The sequence below is a fragment of the Rhinopithecus roxellana genome, chromosome 15, assembly GCF_007565055.1.
Source record: "Rhinopithecus roxellana isolate Shanxi Qingling chromosome 15, ASM756505v1, whole genome shotgun sequence".
In the NCBI taxonomy this organism is placed as follows: Eukaryota; Metazoa; Chordata; class Mammalia; order Primates; family Cercopithecidae; genus Rhinopithecus; species Rhinopithecus roxellana.
Genome location: NC_044563.1, coordinates 90360198 through 90383968, shown reverse-complemented (window position 1 = coordinate 90383968; position 23771 = coordinate 90360198). Strand labels below are relative to the sequence as shown.

The 23771-nt window shown below is 40.9% G+C and overlaps 1 protein-coding gene across 1 annotated transcript; it reads left to right on the top strand.

The window, feature by feature from the left end:
• The first annotated feature begins 1339 nt into the window (after window positions 1–1339).
• LYVE1 (lymphatic vessel endothelial hyaluronan receptor 1) lies at window positions 1340–17640 on the top strand. Its single transcript, XM_010384810.2, has 6 exons — window positions 1340–1833; window positions 5924–6095; window positions 6219–6358; window positions 13990–14292; window positions 14893–14971; window positions 15499–17640. Exons 1-6 carry the CDS (start codon window positions 1749–1751, stop codon window positions 15683–15685), a joined length of 966 nt encoding a protein of 321 aa, XP_010383112.1. The 5' UTR covers window positions 1340–1748; the 3' UTR covers window positions 15686–17640.
• The last annotated feature ends 6131 nt before the right edge of the window (window positions 17641–23771 follow it).

The following is a 23771-nucleotide window of genomic DNA, read 5'->3' as shown; positions in this document are numbered from 1 at the left end:
ACAACCTCAAAGAAATGAATTCTGCCAACAACCTGAATGCGCTTGGAAGTGGATTCTTCCCCAGAGCCTCCGAGTAAGAGCCCAGCCCACCTAGCACCTTAATGTCAGTTTCTTGAGACCCAAAGCAGAAGACCCAATTGAACCCACTCAGACCTCTGATATATAGAAGCTGTGAAATGATAAATGAGTACTGTTTAAGCCACTAAGTCTATCGTAATTTTTTGGACAGCAATAGAAAGCTGGCACAGCGGCCTTTCTCAGGCCTCTTCGTTGGTATTCCAGAAATTCTATGGCTGCTGATCGCTGTGGCTCTCATTCTCCTCCTTGACACAAAGCCTTGCCTTCCATGATTCATTCTTCCCCTTCCTGTCTTCCTTCGTTCTTATTGTAATAAGTGAACAAATGCTAGAAAGCTAGCTCTCTTTCGGGCATGGTGTTAGGTTTTAAGAATAATCATGAAGAGGCCAGGACTCTGCCTGTCTGCCTCCCTGGTACTGTGATGATAGACTCATGCATGTCTCTGGGAAACTGGAGCTTGTGCTCACCCAGGTCATGAGGTCTGTATTGGAGATGTGTAAGGGCTGTTTCCCTGGTCTCTTAGAAGTTCCCTGCATTTGTTTAGAGCAGATTCTTTTTTTTATTGATATTTTTCACAAAAATATCTAACTTTATCACCAGTACCACTTATATAAAAAAGAATTCATTATCCATATACTTTTTCTATAAAAGACATTCATTTTGGGAAAATCTCATAAACCTTTGCCCAAGGCATTGCTTACAAGCCAGAACTCCATAATTACCATGAAGCACAAACCACTGAAAATCCGGCTGGAAAAACATAGAGTACACTCTGCTAGTACACAGCACAGATAAACCTCATGTTCATCGAACAAGAAAGGTGGAGTCTGACTTGAATTCTGGCCTACCAGTATATTAAAGGAGTTATTAAGAGAAAGTTATTTTATAAAGCACCCCTGCGGTGGTTACTATTGTAAAGTTAAAAATCCTTGGGGAAAGTGTAAGACGTTTAATTTTGTAAATTGCCCTCCTAGTTGTGTTATGTTAAGTGTGAATGTTTATATGTGCCTGCTTTCTTTGAAAAAGGAATCACCTGTAGTGATGTAGAGATTTCAAATGTGTAAAAGGAGACTCAAAGGAAGGCAGAAGGTTCTAGACTCAGTATTTCAATGGACATTTACTTTCATGAGCTTCAGCATCATACCCTGCAGATCACAAGGCTGAACAGCTGGGTGGAAAAATCACTAATTGTCAGAGGAAAAGAGGCACAACCTATGCTCAGTCTCCTTTAGGGACAGAGATGTTTCTAGGAGTACATAAATGATGGACTCAACAGGCAGTAACAGTGAATGGTGTGAGAACTGAGCTGCTGGGGGAGGAGGAACAGCAGGGAATATGGGAATTGGGAGAACCTTTAGCAGTTCACACTGTGCTATCTGCCTTCCTCATTTGTGTGTTTTCTGAGTCAGCATTAGCTAAATTTTCCAGAAGACCATCCACAAAGTACAGCCTGGGCGTTCAAGGGACGTCACTCATTTCCCCCAGTGACCTTGACAAGTCAGAAGCTTGAAAGCAGGGAAATCCGGATGTCTCGGTTATGAAGTGGAGCAGTGAGCGTGAGCCTCAGCATAGTTCCAGAACTCTCCATCCAGACTAGTGATTGAGCATCTGCCTCTCATACCACCAGTGGCCATCTGAGGTGTTTCCCTGGCTCTGAAGGGGTAGGCACGATGGCCAGGTGCTTCACCCTGGTGTTGCTTCTCGCTTCCATCTGGACCACGAGGCTCCTGGTCCAAGGCTCTTTGCATGCAGAAGGTAGGTTTCTTACCAGATTTCCAAACTGAAGCAAGGCAAGATCTTGCAAACTGTCCTAAGCCTCCTAAGCTGTTGACTATGGATTTCTGGGAATGAAGGTGACCCTCAATGTCAACAGCAGGTCTAATTGGTGGTATTGCTCTGGCAAAAGTATTTTACCATATTGTCAGCTTCACCAAAATGATTGACATTTACCTTTGTATCATCTTGACTTTTACTTTTGGTTATGGAATATTTTTAATGAGGACATTTTGAAATAAAACATTGAAGAGAAACCATTTGATTTTTACTCTTTTTTGTATGGGTGGTGTTTAAATTTTTTGTAGCAATGGGATCTCGCTTTGTTGCCCAGGCTGGTCTTGAACTCCTGACTTCAAGGGATCTTCCCGCCTCAGCCTACCAAAGTACTAGGATTACAGGCAGGAGCCACTACATCCAGAAGTAATAATTTTTTTTAAGTATTTCATTGAAGAAGGAAACCATGATTGTAAAAACTGTAAAGCAATCACTAAGCTTGGGAATAATGGGTAACTTTCACTAAAATCGGCCTATTTTTATGTTTTTGGGAGTGTTAGCATAATTATTTTAATTTTAATTTTATCATACCATGAATGAAGTGCAATGTTTTCAAAAAAATATTCAGTAAATAGCAAGTTAACAGGAAAAAAATCTGTAAAAATGTAAGTTTGAAAATTAAGCCATCGGCTGTCTACTAAAGGAATGACTTAAAGTGATTGCTGGACTTTTGAGATGCCTAAATGGAAACCTCATTTTGCACTGTAGGCAAAAAATTGTAACCACAAATCACTCATTGCAGCTCTGGGCAAATGAAAATCTGAGCACTTTAATAGGAAAATGTGTGTTCCTATGCTGGAAGATGACCTGAGATATAAAATACGCTAGAAACAGACATCCAGAGTTGATTTATGTATTGTTGCATTACATTTTATAAGGAGATCAGAGTTATATGATTAGTTTTTTTTAAATACTGTTACTTTCAAATAAGTTTGGTCTTCTTTTAAATGCTCTGGGGAGACTATTTTTCCCCACAATGCTGCCATTATTCAAACTATTGGACACTGTTTTTTGAAAATGACTCCATCACACTCTGGACTACACTCAGCAAGGGAAAAAAAATTCCTAAGGAAATTACATTTTTGGCAACAACCAAAAGTCATCATAACCATGACTGCAGAATAAAGTAGCTGATGAAGGTAAGTGAATGGGGGTGGGAACTATTTTTGAGGGCCAATTATATAGCGATCCAGAGCTAGGTGTGTATATACAATTTCATTTAATCCTTTCAAGAAGACAGTTTATAGGTGAAGTGACTTGCCCAATGTCATGCAGGCAGTACATAATAAATAATGGGTTTGAATTCAGCCCTATCTGAGTCCTAAGCATATGCTATTATCTGATTCCACATCCTTATATCTAACTCCTAAGCATACACTATTTCTACTATGTTTGCTGTTTCCTGAGAAATCTTAAGGGAGGAGTTACTGGAGTCCCCCTTAGATTCCAGCTGCCTCTTTTGATCCCTAAATGAAATAGGAAAGCATAAAATGACTAATGTTGTTGACTTCCTACTGGGCCCCGCCTCTGCTAGGTACAAGTTATCTAATTTAATTCTGATAAAAATCACGTGAAGAAGATATATCCATCCCCATTTTCAGATGAGAATGCTGACTTGATGTCCCAACAGACAGTTAACAAGAGAAAAAAATATTCAAAGCTAAGTCTATTCACCTAGAATAAGTCTATCACTGCTCTAAATAATAGTATTTAGAGTACAAATGACATATGATGAGAGGGTAGTAAGACCACCTGATAATGTGACAGATAAACCTCTGCAATCCATTCCCAAAGAAATAGCTATAAGAGACCTGAGCAATAGCAATCTCGTGAGCTAAAAGAGCCAAATTTCAGGGTAAATGGTGTGTTCAGGGAGTTCAGCCTAGGGGTGTGTGTGTGTGTGTGTGTGTGTGTGTGTGTGTGTGTGTTCATTTCCTTATAGCACGGTGAAAGGTAAAACAGTGTCATAGTTAAGAACTGGGGGCTGGGTTGGGCCTATAATCTGTGCACTTTGGGAGGCCGAGGTGGGTGGATCACCTGAGGTCAGGAGTTTGAGACCAGCCTGGCCAACATGGTGAAACCCCATCTTTACTAAAATACAAAAATTAGCTGGGCGTGGTGTCTCGCATCTGTAGTCCCAGCTACTCAGGAGGCTGAGGCACAAGAGTTGCTTGGACCCGGGGGGCAGAGGTTGCAGTGAGCCAAGATCATGCCACTGCACTCCAGCCTGGGTGACAGGATGAGACTCTGTTTCAAAAAAAGAAAAAAAAGGTCAGGCACAGAGGCTCACGCTTGTAGTTCCAGCACTTTGGGAGGCCGAGACGGGCGGATCACCTGAGGTCAGGAGTTCAAGACCAGCCTGACCAACAGGGAGAAACCCTGTCTCTACTAAAAATACAAAATTAGCTGGGTGTGGTGTCACATGCCTGTAATCCCAGCTACTCGGGAGGCTGAGGCAGGAGAATTGCTTGAACCCAGGAGGTGGAGGTTACGGTGAGCCAAGATCATGCCATTGCACTCTAGCCTGGACAACAAGAGCAAAACTCTGTCTCAAAAAAAAAAAAAAAAAGAACTGGGGTTCTTGCTTGGCCGTACTGGTGCACACTGTAGTTCCAGCTACTCAGGGAGGCTGAGGCGGGAGGATGGCTTGACCCCAGAAATTTACGACCAGCCTGGGCAACACAGCAAGATCCATCTCTCGGGAAAGAAGAAGGAAAGAAAAGGAACTGGGGTTTTAGAATCAGGCATAATTGAGTGTGTGCTCCTAATCTGCCACCACAGCAAGGTTCACATGGAGGACTTAGAAATGCTCCTTTCATGTTTTCAAAAAGAAACTTCCATTAGATATCAACCTGGAAAGTGGTCAAAGCATTTGAGCATCCAATACACAGAGCTGTATACAAGAAATTATTTGAGAGATTTAAATGCCCTTTTATGAATGTTCATGGATGAAGCCCAGTAGGAATAATGTACTTGAATACAATACAGCTTGGCAATTACATATAGGTCTATACATCCCAGAACCCAGAGAAAAGGGTTCAAAAGAATTCCCAAATCCATTAGATTTTGAGTAGAAATATTATTCATATCTTACCTATTCAACAGCCTCAGCTTCTGCGGGGTAATCAATCATTAGCAGACCAAAACGAAAATGCTTTAAAGACAATGATAATGTTATGTGTGATTTATTAAGCACCTACCATGTGGCAGGCACTATGCTAAACATTTGTATTAGAATTTACTCAAGTAACTTTCACTACCCTGTTCAGTAGACACTGTGACTCTCTTGATTTATAAATAAGGAGGCTCAAAGAGCTGAAGATTAAAGAGATGAAGTATCTGGGCTAAGGTCACAGAGCTAGCAAGTGACATATGCTAGATCTAAGCCCAAGTCTGACTCTAAAATTCTGCTTTCTTTATTTAGTTTTTCTGCCATTCAAGGTTTACTGCCAGCTCCTCCAGGAACTTCTGAGTAAGCCTGCCCCCCAATGGCCAAAAGACCTGGAACTGAGAGCACTCACATTCTTTTAAAACAAGTGTGACATTTTCAGCCCATCTCACAAACAGTAGTGTCCCCAAACCACATTGGTTTGGAGTATTGCTAACTATTCTATTAACTAGAGCCCTGAATTCTGTCTTTCTCGAAGTCTCAGATGCTTCATTTTATAGACTCCAGAAAGGTTTGCAGTAACTTCATCCCTTAGACTGCACCCCAACAACTTTGGCTACCGCCAGAGCCCCCATGTGGTGAGCAAGGCAAGGCATCTTAATGCAGTGGGATGGGATAGACTTTGATCAGGTGACATTTACAGCTTGGACAAGAACAAGCATCCATCTAGCCCAGCAGATGGTCCTTGTGGAAAATGCCTGGTCTATGTCCTGTTATTCTAAACCCCAGTCCCAGCCAGATAGACCTCCCTGCTGCATCAAGACAATATGCTCTGCTAGGAAGGAGAGTCTAAGGGCTGGAAACAAGGACAGCAGCAAACTGAGGACTTATGTGATTCCTTTGCAGAGCTTTCCATCCAGGTGTCATGCAGAATTATGGGGATCACCCTTGTGAGCAAAAAAGCAAACCCGCAGCTGAATTTCACAGAAGCTAAGGAGGCCTGTAGGCTGCTGGGACTAACTCTGGCCAGCAAAGACCAAGTTGAAACAGCCTGGAAGGCTAGCTTCGAGACTTGCAGGTGAGAAACAGCTGGTTTCACTGTCACTGCTGGAGTTCTTTTTTAGCTCTGTGTTCTTGTTCAGCAATAGAGATGATGCCTTCTAATCATTTTTCTGTTCAACTAGTGTGTATTCTTTTACAGCTATGGCTGGGTTGGAGATGGATTCGTGGTCATCTCTAGGATTAGCCCAAATCCCAAGTGTGGGAAAAATGGGGTGAGCGTCCTGATTTGGAAAGTTGCAGTGAACCGACAGTTTGCAGCCTATTGTTACAACTCATCTGGTGAGTCTGATCTGCAGCCTTTCCATGTGGCATTCTCTGGGTATCTCTCAATCTGAGACCTGTCTGGGAAGAGTAACCCTGAGCAGCAGCAGAAACAATCACAGCCACGGTCATCTGATTCTCCCAGAACTGTCTCTCTGGCCAGGCTAGGGGTGGCAATATGCCCCTCAGAGGAAAAAGTTAGGACAAATGTGACTGAATGGCAACACAGGAGAAGACATTCAGGAGGCTCAATTACCACTGCTGCCATCCCTGCATCCTATAAGATAAGCAGGCAGAAGGGAAGGAAACAAAGGTACAGATGTTATGTAATGCATCCATTATGGACAAAGCAATGCACAGTCATCCCTCAATGTCAGTGGCGGATTGGTTCCGGCACCCCATCATATACAAAAATCCGCAGATGCCCAAGTCCCTGATATAAAGTGGGGTTGTATTTGCATATAACCTACACGTATCCTCCTGTACACTTTAAATCATCTCTAAGCTATTTATAATACCTAATACAATGTAGATGCTATATAGTCATTGTACTGTATTATTTGCTTTTTTATCATTGTATTGTTCTTTTTTTTTTTTTTCCAAATATTTTCAATCCAAGGTTGGTTGATTCCGCCTACATGGAACCTATAGATCCATAGGGCTTACTGTACTAGGATATCTCACTGAACCTTGACAACTTCCCTGTGAGGTATGCTTTATCATCCCCATTTTGCAGATAAAGAAACCGAGTTCAGGCCAGACACAGTGCTCACGCCTGTAATCCCAGCACTTTGGGAGGCCGAGACGGGCAGATCACGAGGTCAGGAGATTGAGACCATCCTGGTTAACACAGTGAAACCCCATCTCTACTAAAAATACAAAAAATTAGCCGAGCGTGATGGTGGGTGCCTGTAGTCCCAGCTACTCGGGAGACTGAGGCAGGGGAATGGCGTGAACCCAGGAGGCAGAGCTTGCAGTGAGCTGGGATCAAGCCACTGCACACCAGCCTGGGCGACAGAGTGAGACTCTGTCTCAAAAAAAAAAAAAGAAAAGAAAAAAGAAAAGAAAAAAAAAGAAACCGAGTTCAAAGGATTTAAGCGCATTTGTCTAAGGTCTCATTACTGTAAAGGTTCAGACTCAGGTCTAACTCAAGCCACGCTCTTTCCACTGTTCAACATTCCTTTATAATTTTAAGAACCAGACCCAGTCTCCGTTTTATGAAGGAAGAGATTGACACCTGGAGGGTAGCACTGATTTGTTCGTGGTCATGAAGTCACCCACTAACCTTGCTTGAAGACCTTGGCTGCCTTAGCCCAAGTGCTTCACCTAAGTACTTCTCAGAAAGTTTTTCTTTTGCTAAATACTCACTTGTTCTCAGTTTGTCATAAGGACCCCTGTCTGATTATTACTCTTCACACTTACTTATCTATCTGACCTTCTGAAGGTTAGGTGGCTGAGAGGTCATACGCAGGATAGATTTCAAAATCATTCTCTAAGATCCCAGAGATAAATTTGCACCAGCCAATATTAGCAAAAGCTGTCCCAGAAAGTCAATATAGGATCCAAGTAGTTCCCTGATCCAGAGGGCTTTGGCACAGAAAAGGCCCATGGAGAAACTTTGACCAGTTCCTTCACTTCATGGATGAAACAACTACAATTCAGAACAGGGATTTAGCTCGTTCAAGGTCCTACAGTCAGTTAGTGGCAGAATCAAGACTGGAACATAGGGCTTCTCCTAACATTGTATTTGCCATCCTCCTTCCCTTCTCTGCCTCTTTGGTCTATCATCACTGGCTGGGGAATTGGTAAGCTACATGCCTGCATACCTCATAGCCAGCCCATGCCTGTCAAATGGCTTTGCTTTTTAACTGCCTTCCTGCCAGCCCGCAATGTGATGATACCCAGCTCTCTGACTAAACAGAGAAGAGCCAGAGAAGGAGGACTTGGATTTGTCTATTTCCTCATGGTTTCGTTTAACTTGTACTCCTATCCCATGTATTTCTTTTTTTTTTTTTCCAGAGATAATTTTATTTTATAATTTTATTTTTATTATACTTTAAGTTCTGGGATACAAGTGCAGAACGTGCAGGTTTGTTACATGGGTATACATGCGCCATGGTGGTTTGCCGCACCCATCAACCCATCACCTACGTTAGGTATTTCTCCTAATGCTATCCCTTCGCTAGCCCCCTACCCCCCAACAGGCCCCAGTGTCTGATGTTCCCCTTCCTGTGTCCATGTGTTCTCATTGTTCAACTCCCACTTATGAGTGAGAACATGTGATGTTTGGTTTTCTGTTCCTGTGTTAGTTTGCTGAGAATGATGGTTTCCAGCTTCATCCATGTCCCTGCAAAGGACATGAACTCATTCTTTTTTATGGCCGCATAGTATTCCATGGTGTGTATGTGCCACATTTTCTGTGTATTTCTTATGCTGAAAGTTAAGTCTAGAGGCTTGATTAGGCTCATATTCAATATTTTTGGCAAAAGTACTTCATAGATGATATTATGTATTTTGGATCACATCACAACAAAAGACACTTAATGTCAGTATTTCCCACTACTAATTATGCTAACTTTGATTGTTTGATTAAAGTGGCAACTGCCCTATCTCGCTTATGAAACTGTAACACTGTATCTTTCCCTTTGCAATTAGTGGGTGATCTACAATGTGATATTTTGACACCATGCAAATATCTTGATCTTCAACTACTTTTTATCTAGACATTTAAGCAGTCATTGATGATCCTTCTTGGAATCAGTTATTATATGGGGGACTGAAAATGGCGATTTTTCTAAATCTATCCTTCCTTTTACATTTATTAGTTGGCATCTTTGATGAAGAATCTTTCTCTCTCTGTCTCTCTCTCTCTCAAACACACACACCTACACAGATGCACACACACACCCTTTTTTTCTCCCTCTTACACTATCATGGGCACATGCATTTTACTTATTCAATATGTTCAATGTCTTATAATCCATTTTACAATTATTATTCTTTTGTTTGTTTGGATGCTCAAATTGTCCTGAATCTGGCAAGTGGGAGCCCCTTCTAGTTGATTTGTGTGTCCTTTATCCCATTTGCTTTTAGGTAATTCCTGGTTTCCATACACAATACCATGTCCCAGGCTCACTTCATACTTTCTGTATCTCGGGCATGGAATCAGCTACTTATTTCTCCAAGGAGCCTTAGTTCCTTTTAAAGGGAAGTGTTAATTAGAAACCAAGATTTGGATACAAGTTGTTCTCATTCCTCCTGGAGTTTTCATTGCTTTTCAGTCCTAGCAGTGGACAGATAGACAATTTTATGTACATAAGTTTATATTGATAGTTCCAACTCAAATTTAACAATTCAAGTTCTTTGTTAGTCTACTTTGTTTTATGTTTGTGTCTCTTATAATGAAAATATTAATTCACAATGAATAATATTAATATATTGTCTTATCCTACAAGTTTCAAACTTACAAAACCAACATTAGGAATAATAAACCTACTGAGTAAAATTAAGACTTCTTTGCCTATCTTTTAGTCCTTAGAAGATATTCCTCTAAGGATGTACAGTCAGTGAATTGTGTGTAGGAGTGACTTTAAAAATTTGCTTCTCTGTGTAATTATATTATCATTTTGAAATAGCTGAGGTTCATTCACTTCTCTTTGTAATCAATTTTAGGGTTTGACTTTTGTCCTATTTTTATTTTTTGAATAACTAAAATATTTACATGGTTCAATGGTCCAAAATGCACTTTTTAAAAAGTGTATTCAAAGAAGTCTTATTCTCATGCCTTCCACAGTTTCCACCTACCATTTTCATTCATTTCTGGTTTATCCCTCTGTGTTGCTTTGTGTATAAAGGAGTGTGTTTGTATGTGGTCTTGTTGCCCTTTCTTACAAAAACTAGCATACTATATACACCACTTTGCACCTAGCTGTTTCCACTCAAGTCTTAGAAATTACTCCATATTGGTTCATACAGACTTGTCTCTTTTATTAACGACTGCATAGTACTCCATTGGGTGGCTGTATCATAGTTTATTCAACCAGTCCTCTATTAATGGACTTTTGAGCTATTTCCAATCTTTTTCTATTCAAAGTAATTCTAAGGTATATAACCTTGAAAATACGTTGTTTCACATCTATGGAGATATATCATCAGGATAGAAACCTAGATGTTCAAAATGTGTGTGTGTGTGTGTGTGCACACGTGCGTGTGCATGTGTGTGTGTGTCCATTGACTTCTTGGTGAAAATTAGGGTTCCCTAACCCTGATCCTAATGCTAATCCTGACCTTACCTTGATTTTCTTTGTTTTCGTAATTTCCTTTTTATTGCTATCTTGTGAGATTTGAGGATCGGAGTAACCCTGACCCCCCATACAAACCTTATCCTAATTGTCTTTCTTGTTGCTATCCTTGTGAGAACAGGGGATCAAACCCCACTCCTAGTCCTAACTTTATTTTTTTATTGCTGTTACTGTGAGGTCTGGGGATCAAAGCGCTGTTAATGCTTTGCACACACCACTTGTGTAGTGCTGTTCCTGCTGCCACAATGCCCATCCTCTTCATCTGACCAGCTCCTACTCTTCATCTGGCCAGCTCCTACACCTGGCCAGCTCCTACTCTTCATTCACATATCAAGTGCCATCTTCTCCAGATGCATTTTCCATAACCCTCTCTCTCCCTTTGGGCTCCCACTGCACCCTGTGTTTAATATCTAACAGAGCACTCAGCACATTCTAGAGAAATTATTTGTAGTTTGGAGGGGAAGGAGAGCATCTCACTTCCAGGTGAGATACATTGTACTCTTAATCAGTTAGGGACCACCAATTGCTTTTACTCCTTCATACTGTGTCCTTCTCAGGTACATGTATGAACGGAGAGGTCAAGGAAACAAATTCTTGCAGATCTTACCATTACGCCCAGACATTATACCAGGCCCTAGACATTTACTATCTCATTGATCCTCAGTAAAATGAAACCTGTGAATCATTTCTACTTTCAGGAGCAGCAATTGATGCTTAGAGTGTACCTTCCTTGTGGTCATGGTCAATAAGGGGCAGAGCCAGGATTTAAATCTTGAGCTAAACTGTATTGAGTCATGCTATTTCAGTGTAGCACCTTCCAGGATGATGACCACACATCAGTAATATACAAGGCCTGGGGTGAGTCCTGGACATCAGTAGTTTTTAGAAGCTTCTCAGGTGATTCTAACCTGCAGCCAGAGGTGGGAATCACCTCTCCTCTTTAGAAGATCTCTAGGTTTTAGAAGTCCAGAAACTTCTGCTTTTCCTATTTCGGCGGAATTGCAATAACCTCCTTCTTTGCTCCTGGACTATACCCTCTCTGCTCTGCATCTCATCCTCCACACACTTCCATTGATAATTATTTTACCGCTCTGCTCCATAGCCTCAGATAACTTCCCATTAGAGAATATGATGTAAATTGTGAAGCATTTTGTACATAAAAGTGGATATATATGAGGACTTTTGTATATAATTTGGAAGATTTGTGAAACTCAGTTGAAAATTCCCTCTTCTACAAAATAAATTCCAAATTCTTTAACATAGCAATTATAAATCTTGATAGTCTATGACTCCAATCTATCTTCCCAGTCTCATCTCTTGCTTGCAGTCTTTCATATCTCCATTTACACACACACACACCCTACATTCCAGTCACACTTGCTCATTGTCATTTTTCTAACATAACTACACATTAAAACTTCTGGATTCTCAGATCATGCTATTCCTATTGACTGGGATATTCTATTCCCTCTTCTATACTAGATGTGCTCCTTCTCTGTTTCAACCATCCTGGCCTTCTTATTCATCAAATGGGCTCTTGAACTTTCTGTTCTCTTTCCTTTGAATGCTTCTGCCCCAGATCTTCAATGACTGACTTCTTCTCATCATTCAGGACTCAGTGTAAATATCGCCTCCCCAAGAGACCTTCTCTTATCACCCTCTGTCCTCCGTTATCCACCTCATCAGTCTAATTCATCTCCTGCTTAATTTTCCTTTCAACATTTATCATCCTCTGAAATTTCTGGCTTATTTATTACTATTTTTTATTATCTCTATCCTTCCAATAGCATGAATGACCCTTTGTCTTGTTTGCTCCATGTCCCTAGCACCTAGAACCATGCCTGGCACAGAGTAAGTGCTCCATAAGCATTTGTAGAATGAACACATTAATCCTCCATACTCTGCCCAAATGCCATGCCCTCTGACTCCCTAGTGATCTCCCCCATCCTTATCAAAATGCATCCTCTGTTCTTCTGGATGTGGGAGCGATGTCTTATTTTTCTCTGTATTTTCAGTTTCCAACATGTTATATTGAGCTCAGTATGTTTTTTGCCCCTGACACTCAAAAATGTTCATTTTCTGAGGGAAGGGCTTAGCATGTGCTAAAAATGAGAAATGTAGTTAACAGTTCAGGGAAGATAAGGCCAAGGATTATATGTATTTGAATGGAAGTCTTTTCAAAGTAAAATGAATAGCATAAAAACAGTACACATGTGGTCAAAATGTTTTATCAATAGTATCATTATTTTGATTGGTATTTATTTTAATTTTCAAAAATGAATCAACTTAATAGAATAATGATTTCTTCATAGCAAACATTTCAGCTGATGCTACCCACTGCCATAAATAATTAGGGACTTAAAATATATGTAAATTTATATTATAATATATTGTATGGCTCTGCCATTTACTAGCTATGTGACTTTGGGCAAGTTATTCAATTTCTCGAAACTTCAGTTCCCTCCTGTGTAAACAAGGGTTTGATAATATTGTTCAATGAGATACCTGTTTAAACACTTACTGCCATGGTCAACTCAGATTAAGATGCTTTAACAAGTGTTTCCTCTCTAGCATATTCAACAGATTGGAAAGCAAACCCTTATCTTTCTCCTGGCCCCTTTTTGTTCACTTTTTTTTTTTAATGAGCCCAAAAATAATAGGTCTTAGCATATCTTTGTCCTGAAGTGACACCACATGTGTATATTTGGTCTTCCAATCTATACTTTCCTTCTTTTTCCTTTTCCTTCCTTCCCTATTCATCAAATAGTTATTGAGCCCGTGCTGTGTACCACACACAGTGCTAATACCATGATGACCAAGACAGATGGGGTTTCTGCTTCCAGCCAGCTTGCAGTCCAGTGGGGAACAGTGTAATGAGAACTGTGACAAGGAGGTACAAGAACATATGCCTAGGGACCCAATCAAGTCAACAAGTCTGCCTGAGAAAAACAGAGGGTCAATCTGAGACCTGAGGGATGAGTCAGAGTAAGCTAATTAAAGAGAGGCAAAGAGTTATAAAGGTGAATAAAGCATCGTGGTGCAAGGCTTGGATGTAAGATAAAGCGTATCAAGGAATTTCAAGTAATTTCAGTATGGCAGGGGCAATGAGAGAAAAAGAGCAGATGAGGCTGGCATGTCAGCAGGGGCCAAATCACAGAAGGCCTTGTAGGCCATACAACAGAGATAGCCACTAAAGCTTCTAAGGATGGAAGTGATATGATTAGATGTGCTTTTTAAAGACCATTCCAGCTGCAGTATAAGGGGTTTGGAGGTAGTAAGACTAGAGGCAAGAAGAACAGTTAGGAGGCTGTTGCAATACTTTTATTTCATGTTTCTCTCTCCCGACAGATACTTGGACTAACTCGTGCATTCCAGAAATTATCACCACCAAAGATCCCATATTCAACACTCAAACTGCAACACACACAACAGAATTTATTGTCAGTGACAGTACCTACTCGGTGACGTCCCCTTACTCTACAACACCTGCCCCTACTACTACTCCTGCTCCAGCTTCCACTTCTATTCCACGGAGAAAAAAATTGATTTGCATTACAGAAGTTTTTATGGAAACTAGCACCATGTCTACAGAAACTGAACCATTTGTTGAAAATAAAGCAGCATTCAAGAATGAAGCTGCTGGGTTTGGAGGTAAATGGTTTCTGTGTCTATGTTACATGTGTATGTATGTTCATGTATAACAGACAGTTCGTAGAATCCTGCCTGTCTCTAGATGAGGCACTCAGGACCTGCCAAATACTAATAAAAGCTTAACACAAACTCAACTTTCTTAGTCATAGAATCTGAGAGGGGTAAAGAACCTTAGTGATTACGCGAAAAAGTATAAGTATAAAAGAATGTCACTGTTGACAACTCAAGACTTCTAAAAATAAATCACTATCTGTTCCTATGTAGAAGTTCTTTTTAAAATATATACCCTAAAGGCCTATAACTTTATTCTAGTCATCTCTTTCTCAGGCAGGCTTGTTGACTAGAGTAGGTCTCAAGGCCATGGAGGAGAAATGAACTCTGTCATATTGCAACTGATGGAATTGACAGAGTATGAGAGACAAGGCCAATGATTCTACAAGCATGAAGCAAAGAAGCTGGTGTGGGCCCAATATCATAAAGGGCTACAGAGAAGGTTTTTCTCCTGCACTATGTACTGTCTCAATCACCTGGATCATTCAATGAGCATTACACACAATGTTTAAGTGAAGGACCAACAGGCCATGTCTCTGTTCCTTGCAGGTGTCCCCACGGCTCTGCTAGTGCTTGCTCTCCTCTTTTTTGGTGCTGCAGCTGGTCTTGGATTTTGCTATGTCAAAAGGTAGGGTTGCTGGTGCACTGCTAGTCTTGTAATCTTTGTCAAGTTTCTATCCTGTGCTTTTTCAAGGTCACTATTGGCATTTTGCCGATCAAAATGGAGATAGCAGTCCTCTTATACTGTAAATTTCTCCCTCATCTCATCTCTCTCCCCTCCACCCAATCTTTTCTATTTCAGCACATGCATGTCATCCAGCTGTCAGTCAATGAGTGTCCTTTGAAAATCAAGAAATAAAAAAAATTGACATCTGGGGAAAATTTATATGCTCTATTTGATTTTGGGTTCTTTGTTTTTGTGGGAAAAATTATGTGGTCAGCCTAAAGTCTGGCCTGCAAACATATTGTCCCATTTAAATGAATCCATTAAGGTAGTGATGTGTTAATATATTCGAGCATGCATGTGCTAGCATCACCCTGAAATAAAGGTATCCAGTGTACTGTGCCAATATGTACCATGACCAAAAAAGTGTTATCTATTATTATGTGTGTTACACAGAGTCTCTCACTTTAATTTCATGTTTATGCCTAAAGGTATGTGAAGGCCTTCCCTTTTACAAACAAGAATCAGCAGAAGGAAATGATTGAAACCAAAGTAGTAAAGGAGGAGAAGACCGATGATATCAACCCTAATGAAGAATCAAAGAAAACAGATAAAAACCCAGAAGAGCCCAAGAGCCCAAGCAAAACTACCGTGCGATGCCTGGAAGCTGAAGTTTAGATGAGACAGACATGAGGAGACACACCTGAGGCTGGTTTCTTTCACGATCCTCACCCTGCCCCAGCTGAGGAAATCAAAAGGGCCAAAGAACCAAAGAAGAAAGTCCACCCTTGGTTCCTTACTGGAATCAGCTCAGGACTGCCGTTGGACTATGGAGTGCACCAAAGAGAATGCCCTACTTCTTATTGCAACCCTGTCTGGATCCTATCCTCCTACCTCCAAAGCTTCCCATGGCCTTTCTAGCCTGGCTATGTCCTAATAATATCCCACTGGGAGAAAGGAATTTTGCAAAGCGCAAGGACCTAAAACATCTCATCAGTATCCAGCGGTAAAAGGGCTTCCCGGCTGCCTGAGGCTAGGTGGGTTGAAAACCAAGGGGTCACTGAGACCAAGGCTTTCTCTACTGATTCCACAGCTCAGACCCGTTCTTCAGCTCTGAAAGAGAAACACGTATCCCACCTGGCATGTCCTTCTGAGCCCAGTAAGAGCAAAAGAATGACAGAAAAGTTTAGGTCCTGAAGGCCATGGAGATTCTCATAACTTGAGACCTAATCTCTGTAAAGCCAAAATAAAGAAAGAAATACAACAAGGCTGAGGAAACCGACAGAACACTGTCACCAGGGACTGTAAACACAGACAGGGTCAAAGTGTTCTTCTCTGAACACACTGAGTTGGAATCACTGTTTAGAACACACACACTTACTTTTTCTGGTCTCTACCACTGCTGATACTTTCTCTAGGAAATATACTTTTATAAGTAATGAAAATAAAAATTTTTATAAATTTCTATTTTTATCTGAGTTACAGAAATGATTACTGAGGAAAATTACTCAGTAATTTGTTTAAAAAGTAATAAAATTCAAAAACATTTGCTGAATAGCTACTATATGTCAAGTGCTGTGCAAGGTATTACACTCTGTAATTGAATATTATTCATCAAAAAATTGCATATAGTAGAATGCTATCTGGGAAGCTATTGTTTTTTTCAGTTTTGATATCCCTAGCTTATCTACTTCCAAACTAATTTTTACTTTTGCTGAGGCTAATCTTATTCATTTTCTCTAATATGGCAACCATTATAACCTCAATTTATTATTAACATACCCAAGAAGTACATTGTTACCTCTATATACCAAAGCACATTTTTAGAGTGCCATTAACAAATGTGTCACTAGCCCTCCATTTTCCAGCAAGGAGGGCCTGAGAGAGGCAGAAATATTTGTGACAAAAAATTAAAGCATTTAGAAAACTTCTTTGCTCTCTTATTTACACAGATGCATTATACCTTTCATGTAAAATTAAAGTGAGGACCAGATCATACCATATTGTTTGCAAAAATAAAAGGGACAACATTGGTTGTTAAAATACAAGCATATGTCAACCAAACAGCATATATCATATGGGGCTACTCATGCTCCAAACATTTTATTTTGAGTTGGCCAAGTACATACACATTAAACAGTCCTTTACTCGAGATGCTGGCCCTACATTTCCATCCATTTCAGAATTCACCAGGGAGCTAAAGATTCAGGATGGCTCACTTGTCTTACTTTTGACAGCCCTGCTTCTCTAGTTTTCTCTTTCCCTCCCCCTTAGACTGCTAATTATCTTCTTCCCCTCACCAGTGACCCCCACAGCTCCGTGGTTCCTTTAGCCCAGATGCCACAACCTACTGGCATAATCTTTTTCAGTTGGCCCACGGAGTATAATCTTAAAATTTGGTTTCATTGCCAGGCACTAAAAATCAAGAGATTTCACATGTTTACATTTCTAGGTTCCCTCTAAAAATGGAAAGATCTGGAAGTAAAGAACCCATGTTCCCTCATAGCAATCATTATCTGATACTGAGTAGTGGCTGTCCCCTTTCAGTGGGGTCTGCTCTTTCTGTTTCAGCACAGTCCCCATGAGTCTCTATTGCACACTCATGCCAAAGTAAAGGTGTCCTTTCCTATGAACTTTGTAATGCTGTTGCCTTTTTTTTCACACCCAGCCCATGTCCCTCATATATATCACCTGCCTGGCCCTGTAGGTCTATGAGTTTGAAACTGGTTTGTCCATCCTTAAGCTTTATCGGCTTCGTCCAGTTCTCAGGGAGTGAAGAAAAGAGGGAAAGCACCTAAGTAGTGGTCTTCCCTCTGTGTGTTAGCTGAAAAAACCAGATCTCCCACACCACGTCTCCCATCTTGTGGGCATCTACTACAGATTAGAATGCTACCATCTTCTCCTGTTAAACAGGTTTGTGCCCTATCCAGGAGGAGGAAGCGGGGAGAAGAAAAACCCCACCCAGCCACATAGAATCACTCGATAGCCCAAATATGTGCAAACATACTGATAAAAATGTACCTTCCATCATTATGGAAGGAAGGAAGGAAGGAAGGAAGGAAGGAAGGAAGGAAGGAAGGAAGGAAAGGAAGGAAAGGGGAGAGGAAGAAGGAGAGGAGGGCAGGGGGAGGGGAAGGGAGAGGAGGGAAGGGAGGGGAGGGGAAGGAGAGGAAGGGAGGAGGAAGAAAGGAAGGAGGAAAACGACACAAACGAAAGGACCGTAAGGATGCCTGGGAGGTCGCAGAAGAAATTCGGTTCTTCGGTGGTGTAAAGGAAGTAAGGACTGAAGGAATTCCGATTCTTCGTGGAGGAAGGCGGTAGCTTGGAGGGGGGATTGGACGGGGGAGGGGGGAGGCGGGGGGGGTGATTTATGGAGCATCTACTGATAGTCATTTTTCATGTTGCCCCATTTAATCTCTACACTTTCCCTGAGAGGTGAAGATAATTACTGCCATTTTTATTAATTAGAAAACTGGATGTTTAGAGAAGTTAAATTACTTTCTGCGGTCACAGGTCTAGTTAAATGGTAAAGGTCAGAGTGACTGCAAAGCCCATGCTCCTTTCCCTACACCACAGTGCTTCTCTTGCAAATGACAATATAGAAATGTAAACTATTCCGATATGCAAGCTTGAAATTGGACACTTACCAAAAACAACAGGGGTGAAGTAAGGAAAACAATTTAGGACTCCTGTGTCAACTTCACAGAATCTATCTTAAATCCATTGGCAATGACAAGAAGAAAAAGAGAACCACTAAAGAACTTTGAGAACTGCCTCCTCATTGATGTAGATACCAACCTCAACAAAGACCTACCTGAGCCAGCTCATAGGGTCAGAAAATGTAAGACTTAGAAGGATCCAGAATAATTTCCTCTAAACCCTTCATTCACAGAGTAAATAAAATGAAGCCCAATGTCACAGATAACTAAAGTTAGCGCTTGGTCTAGAAATCTCCTCTGTATTTAAATTTTCTTTATTCTCCACTGAACAAAGAGAAATTGGAAGAATACAAGGTATCTCCCCACTTCAGACCTACAGTCCACCTCTCCACAGCCAGTCTTCAAAAGAGGCAGGTGGAGAGCCATGTGATGGCATTTTCAGCTGGTGCAAAAGATCTTCCCTGCCCTTTCAGAATGCCCCTTCTTCATGCCTGCTTCCCTGGCTCACACAGAATAAATCCACTCCTTCAAGCAAAGATACTCTAGCCTGAGAAGGAGTCGTCTGCAAAATTGTATGCTTTTATAAAGGCCAGGCCACTATCAAACATTAACTTGCCAATATAGGTCCAATCAAGCAAAGCTGATTTCCAAGAATAGGAAGCTGGACTAACGCAGATGACTTGAGGCTCCACACAGGGCTTGCACACAATTGGAGTCTACGGATATCATTTGGCTTGAACAGAATTGAATCATACTGATTTCTAGACAAGAATCCTAAATTGTATCGCCTCTAGACCTTCAGCTGGTACCTAAAGCAAAATCAATTGCTCTTGGGAAAAACAAGTTTGTAAGGACAATAATAACATGCAAGTAAATATGTTTTTACTAAAGAATGAGAGGGTCTCTCACACCAAAAAGAAAATGTTTTACTATTGTGAACAGTGCCGCAATAAACATACATGTGCATGTGTCTTTATAGCAGCATGATGTATAATCATTTGGGTATATACCCAGTCATGGGATGGCTGGGTCAAATGGTATTTCTAGTTCTAGATAGTAAAGACTTGGAAACAACCCAAATGTCCATCAGTGGTAGACTGGATTAAGAAAATGTGGCACACATACACCATGGAATACTATGCAGCCATAAAAAAGGATGAGTTCATGTCCTTTGTAGGGACATGGATGAAGCTGGAAACCATCATTCTGAGCAAACTGTCGCAAGAACAGAAAACAAAACATCGCATATTCTCACTCATAGGTGGCAATTGAACACTGAGAACACTTGAACACAGGGTAGGGAACATCACACACCAGGGCCTGTCATGGAGTGGGGGGAGAGGGGAAGGATAGCATTAGGAGATATACCTAATGTAAATGACGAGTTAATGGGTGCAGCACATCAACATGGCACACGTATACATATGAAACAAACCTGCACGTTGTGCACATGTACCCTAGAACTTAAAGTATAATAACAAAAAAAGACAAAAAATAAATATCATGCTTGTACAAAAAAAAAAAAAAAGAAAGAAAGAAAAGAAAAGAAAAAAGAAAATGTTTTAAGCCTCTGTTTCAGAAAAACTCCTGAGCCTTGGTTTTCCTCTGCTCTCACACCACCAAAACAGTCATCAACAAAGAACTCAATGACCAAAGGTAAGGGGGTTTTTCCCCATACACCAAGCAGCAGACACCAGCTGGGTATCCTTTAATTAAATTCTGACACTATCTACCTGGAGATAGCGTCAGATCCCACAGGGTGAAGGCTCGGACCCCAAAATTGCCCCCCACCCCACAGACACCAGTCGCAAGTCTGGGCCTCCAGAACTCCCAATGACCCGCTTTAAGTAGGGGTTCTCATGACCCCCTCTTTGGGTTCAATTAATTTGCTGGAGCTGCTCACAGAACTCAGATAAACACATTTACAGATTTGTTATAAAGGTTGTTACAAAGGATAACCTTGAAGAGATGCATAGGCCCAGGTAGGGAGGAAGGGGCACAGAGATTCCATGCCCTTGTCATCCTCCAGTAATCTCTATGTGTTCAGCCATCCAGAAGTTCTCCAAACCCTGTCCTTTTTGTTTTTCACATAGGCATGATTGACAACTGAGTAGAAATGTGATTGGACAAAAAGGGCATGACCTCATATGAATAGACTGAGTTGGGAAGCCCAGCAAGGCATACTTGTTGAAGCTGGAAACCATCATTCTGAGCAAACTATCACAAGGACAGAAAACCAAACACCACATGTTCTGCCTGGGGTTCCCCTTGGCCTCTCTGTGCAGCTTTTCTTCCTCCAGAGTATGGGTCAGAACTCTGTCTGGAATGATGGTCTTTTGATCCACAATCAGATTAGAGTCCTGCCTTGAAGCAGGTAAAAGGGGGACAGGAGAAGGTCAGAGAAAGAGATTCTGTTGGCTGGGCGCGGTGGCTCACGCCTATAATCCTAGCACTTTGGGAGGCTGAGGCAAGCAGATTGCCTGAGCCCAGGAGTTCAAGATGAGCCTGGGCAACACGGTGAAACCCTGTCTCTACAAAAATACAAAAAAATTCGCCAGGCATGGCGGCGTGCACCTATAGTCCCAACTCCTTGGGAGGCTGAGGCAGGAGAATTGCTTGAACCCAGGAGGCAGAGGTTGCAGTGAGCCGAGATTGCACCACTACACTCCAGCCTAGGTGACAGAGTGAGACTCCATCTCCAAAAAAAAAAAAAAGAGAGAGAGAGATTCTGTTTCCTGAGACCTGCTCCTGAGCCCTAAAGCACCTCAACATTGTAACAAAAGACTGTAACAAGGACTCTGGGAGCTATGAGCCAGGAACTGTGGATAAAAACCAATATATTAATATTTATATAATCATAACATCATAGCCTCCAAACAGGAGGAAAAGCAATTATTTGTTAGTTGGATTTTCTAGTTAAAGTAAATAAAATTTAGTGGGTTACTCCTGTAATAGTCTATGTATAAGGTCAAGTTTGATGTAAGAGCATTTTTCGTAATACTGAAATCAAATAGGAATTCTCTCCTCTCTCTATGTTCCTCAGGAAATGCCCAAATTTCCAAACAGTGCTGATGTGATTTAAGATCTCCTCCTTTAGCATCTAGAAGACTACTTACTTTTTAAAAAATTAACTTATTTCAGAATAAATTTACCAAAAAAATGTGAAAATAGTGCAAAGAGTTCCCATATACCCACACCAGTTTCCCCTGTTATCATTATCTGATATTAGTATGGTGCACTTGTAACAACTAATGAAACAATGCTGATATGCTATTATTAACTGAAGTCCATGCTTTGTTCCGATTTCCTTGGTTTTTACCTAATGTCCTTTCACTGTTCCAATATCCCACCCAGCACACCACGTTACATTTAGTCATCATGTGTCCTCTTGGCTGTGACAACTTCTCTGACTTTTCTTGCTCTTGATAATTTTGTCAGTTCTGACGTGTACTATTTGGGTATTATATAGGATATCTCTCAGCTGGGATTTCTCTGATGTTTTCTTATGACTACACTGGGGCTATATGTTTTGGGAAGGAAGACCACAGAAATACAGTGCCGTTTTCATGGTGTTATATCAAGGGTACATAATATCCACATGATCTATCACTGCTGATGTTCACCTTACGCACCTCGCTGAGGTAGTGTTTGTCAGGTTTCTCCACTGTAAAGTTACTCTTCTCTATACCATATTCTTTGGAAAGACATCACTATGCACAACCCATACCTAATTAGACAGGAGTTATGCTCTGCTTCCTCTAAAGTGGAATATCTACATAAATTATTTGGGCTTTTCCTGCACAGGAGATTCATCTATTCCCCCTCATTAATTTATGCTTTAAATAATTTATTCATATCACTATGGACTCAAGAATATTTTCTACTTTAGGTAATAATACAATACTATTTTATTTATGCTGTTGCTCAATTTTTTCCAAGACTGACTATTGGGAGCTCTTTCCATTTGCTCCTGTATCCCTTTGACATACTCCCTTCTTTGTGTTTTTATTGGGCACTTCCTTACTTTCTGGCACTACAAGATGCTCCAGTGTCCCTTATTTTGTATCTTTTTTTTGTATCTTATTTTGCCCTGGTTCTAGAATCAATCATTTCTTCAAGGAATTCTTGCTCCCTCCTTTTCTTTAGAGAGAGAAAATATCATTTCTTTACCTTCCTGTCACATGACTTCCCCACACTCCTTGACCAGTCAATGATCTCCATACTCTGGCCCATTCCAAAACCCTTAAAAACCTTAGCCTCAAATTCCCTGAGGAGACAGATTTGAAGTTTCCTTCTGTCTCCTCGTTCAGCAGCCCTGTGTATGATTAAACCTCTTTCTCTGCTGCAGCCCCCATGTCTTGGCATATTGACTTCCCATGCACATTGAGCAACAGACCTATTACAGTTGCATCTCCTGCTTCCCTACTTTTCTTATTATGGAGGAGATGGAAACTTCCCTAGTAGACCCATTCAGAGATAATTGTTCTGGGAGCATTCCTGGGGCTGAGACTAGAATTACTCCAGCCTTTCCAATGATTTTATAAGTACCTAATTTCCTGTCTTAAACTTTTTTTTGTTGTTTAAAATAGTTGGCGAGGTTTCTGTAAGAGAAAACTAAAATAAATGACGCTGAGTGCATTTTACAATTTGACCTTGAATCCTCTTCTCAAACCTTATTCATTCCTGCAAGGATACTTCATGCTATGGCTACACAAATCCATTTACCATTCTAAAATTTAATCTCTACAATGCCCTCTCATTTTGCAACTGCCATTCCTTCTATTTTAATCACCTTCCTTTTCTTCCTAATTGTATGAGTTATCAATTGTTACAAAACAAATTATCTGAAAACTTCATAACTTTTACAACATTTATTATTTAACATTGTTGTGGGTTAGGAAACCAGGCATGGGTACCTGGGTCCCCTGCTTCAGGGTCTCTCACGAAGCTGCAATTCAAGTGTCTGCCAGAGCTTAGTCATCTCAGGACTTGACTGGAATAGAATTAACTTCCAAGTTCACTCACGTGGTTGTTGACAGGATTTAGTTCCCTGTTTGCAGTTGGCCAAAGTCCTCCCTCAGTTCTTTCCTAGCAGACCTCTCCTT

Coding starts and splice junctions, on each gene's coding strand:
- LYVE1 (XM_010384810.2), top strand. CDS start 1,749: ATGGCCAGGTGCTTCACCCTGGTGTTGCTTCTCGCTTCCATCTGGACC. Junction 6,096..6,218: donor GCTAGCTTCGAGACTTGCAG/GTGAGAAACAGC, acceptor ATTCTTTTACAG/CTATGGCTGGGTTGGAGATG. Junction 14,972..15,498: donor GGATTTTGCTATGTCAAAAG/GTAGGGTTGCTG, acceptor TTATGCCTAAAG/GTATGTGAAGGCCTTCCCTT.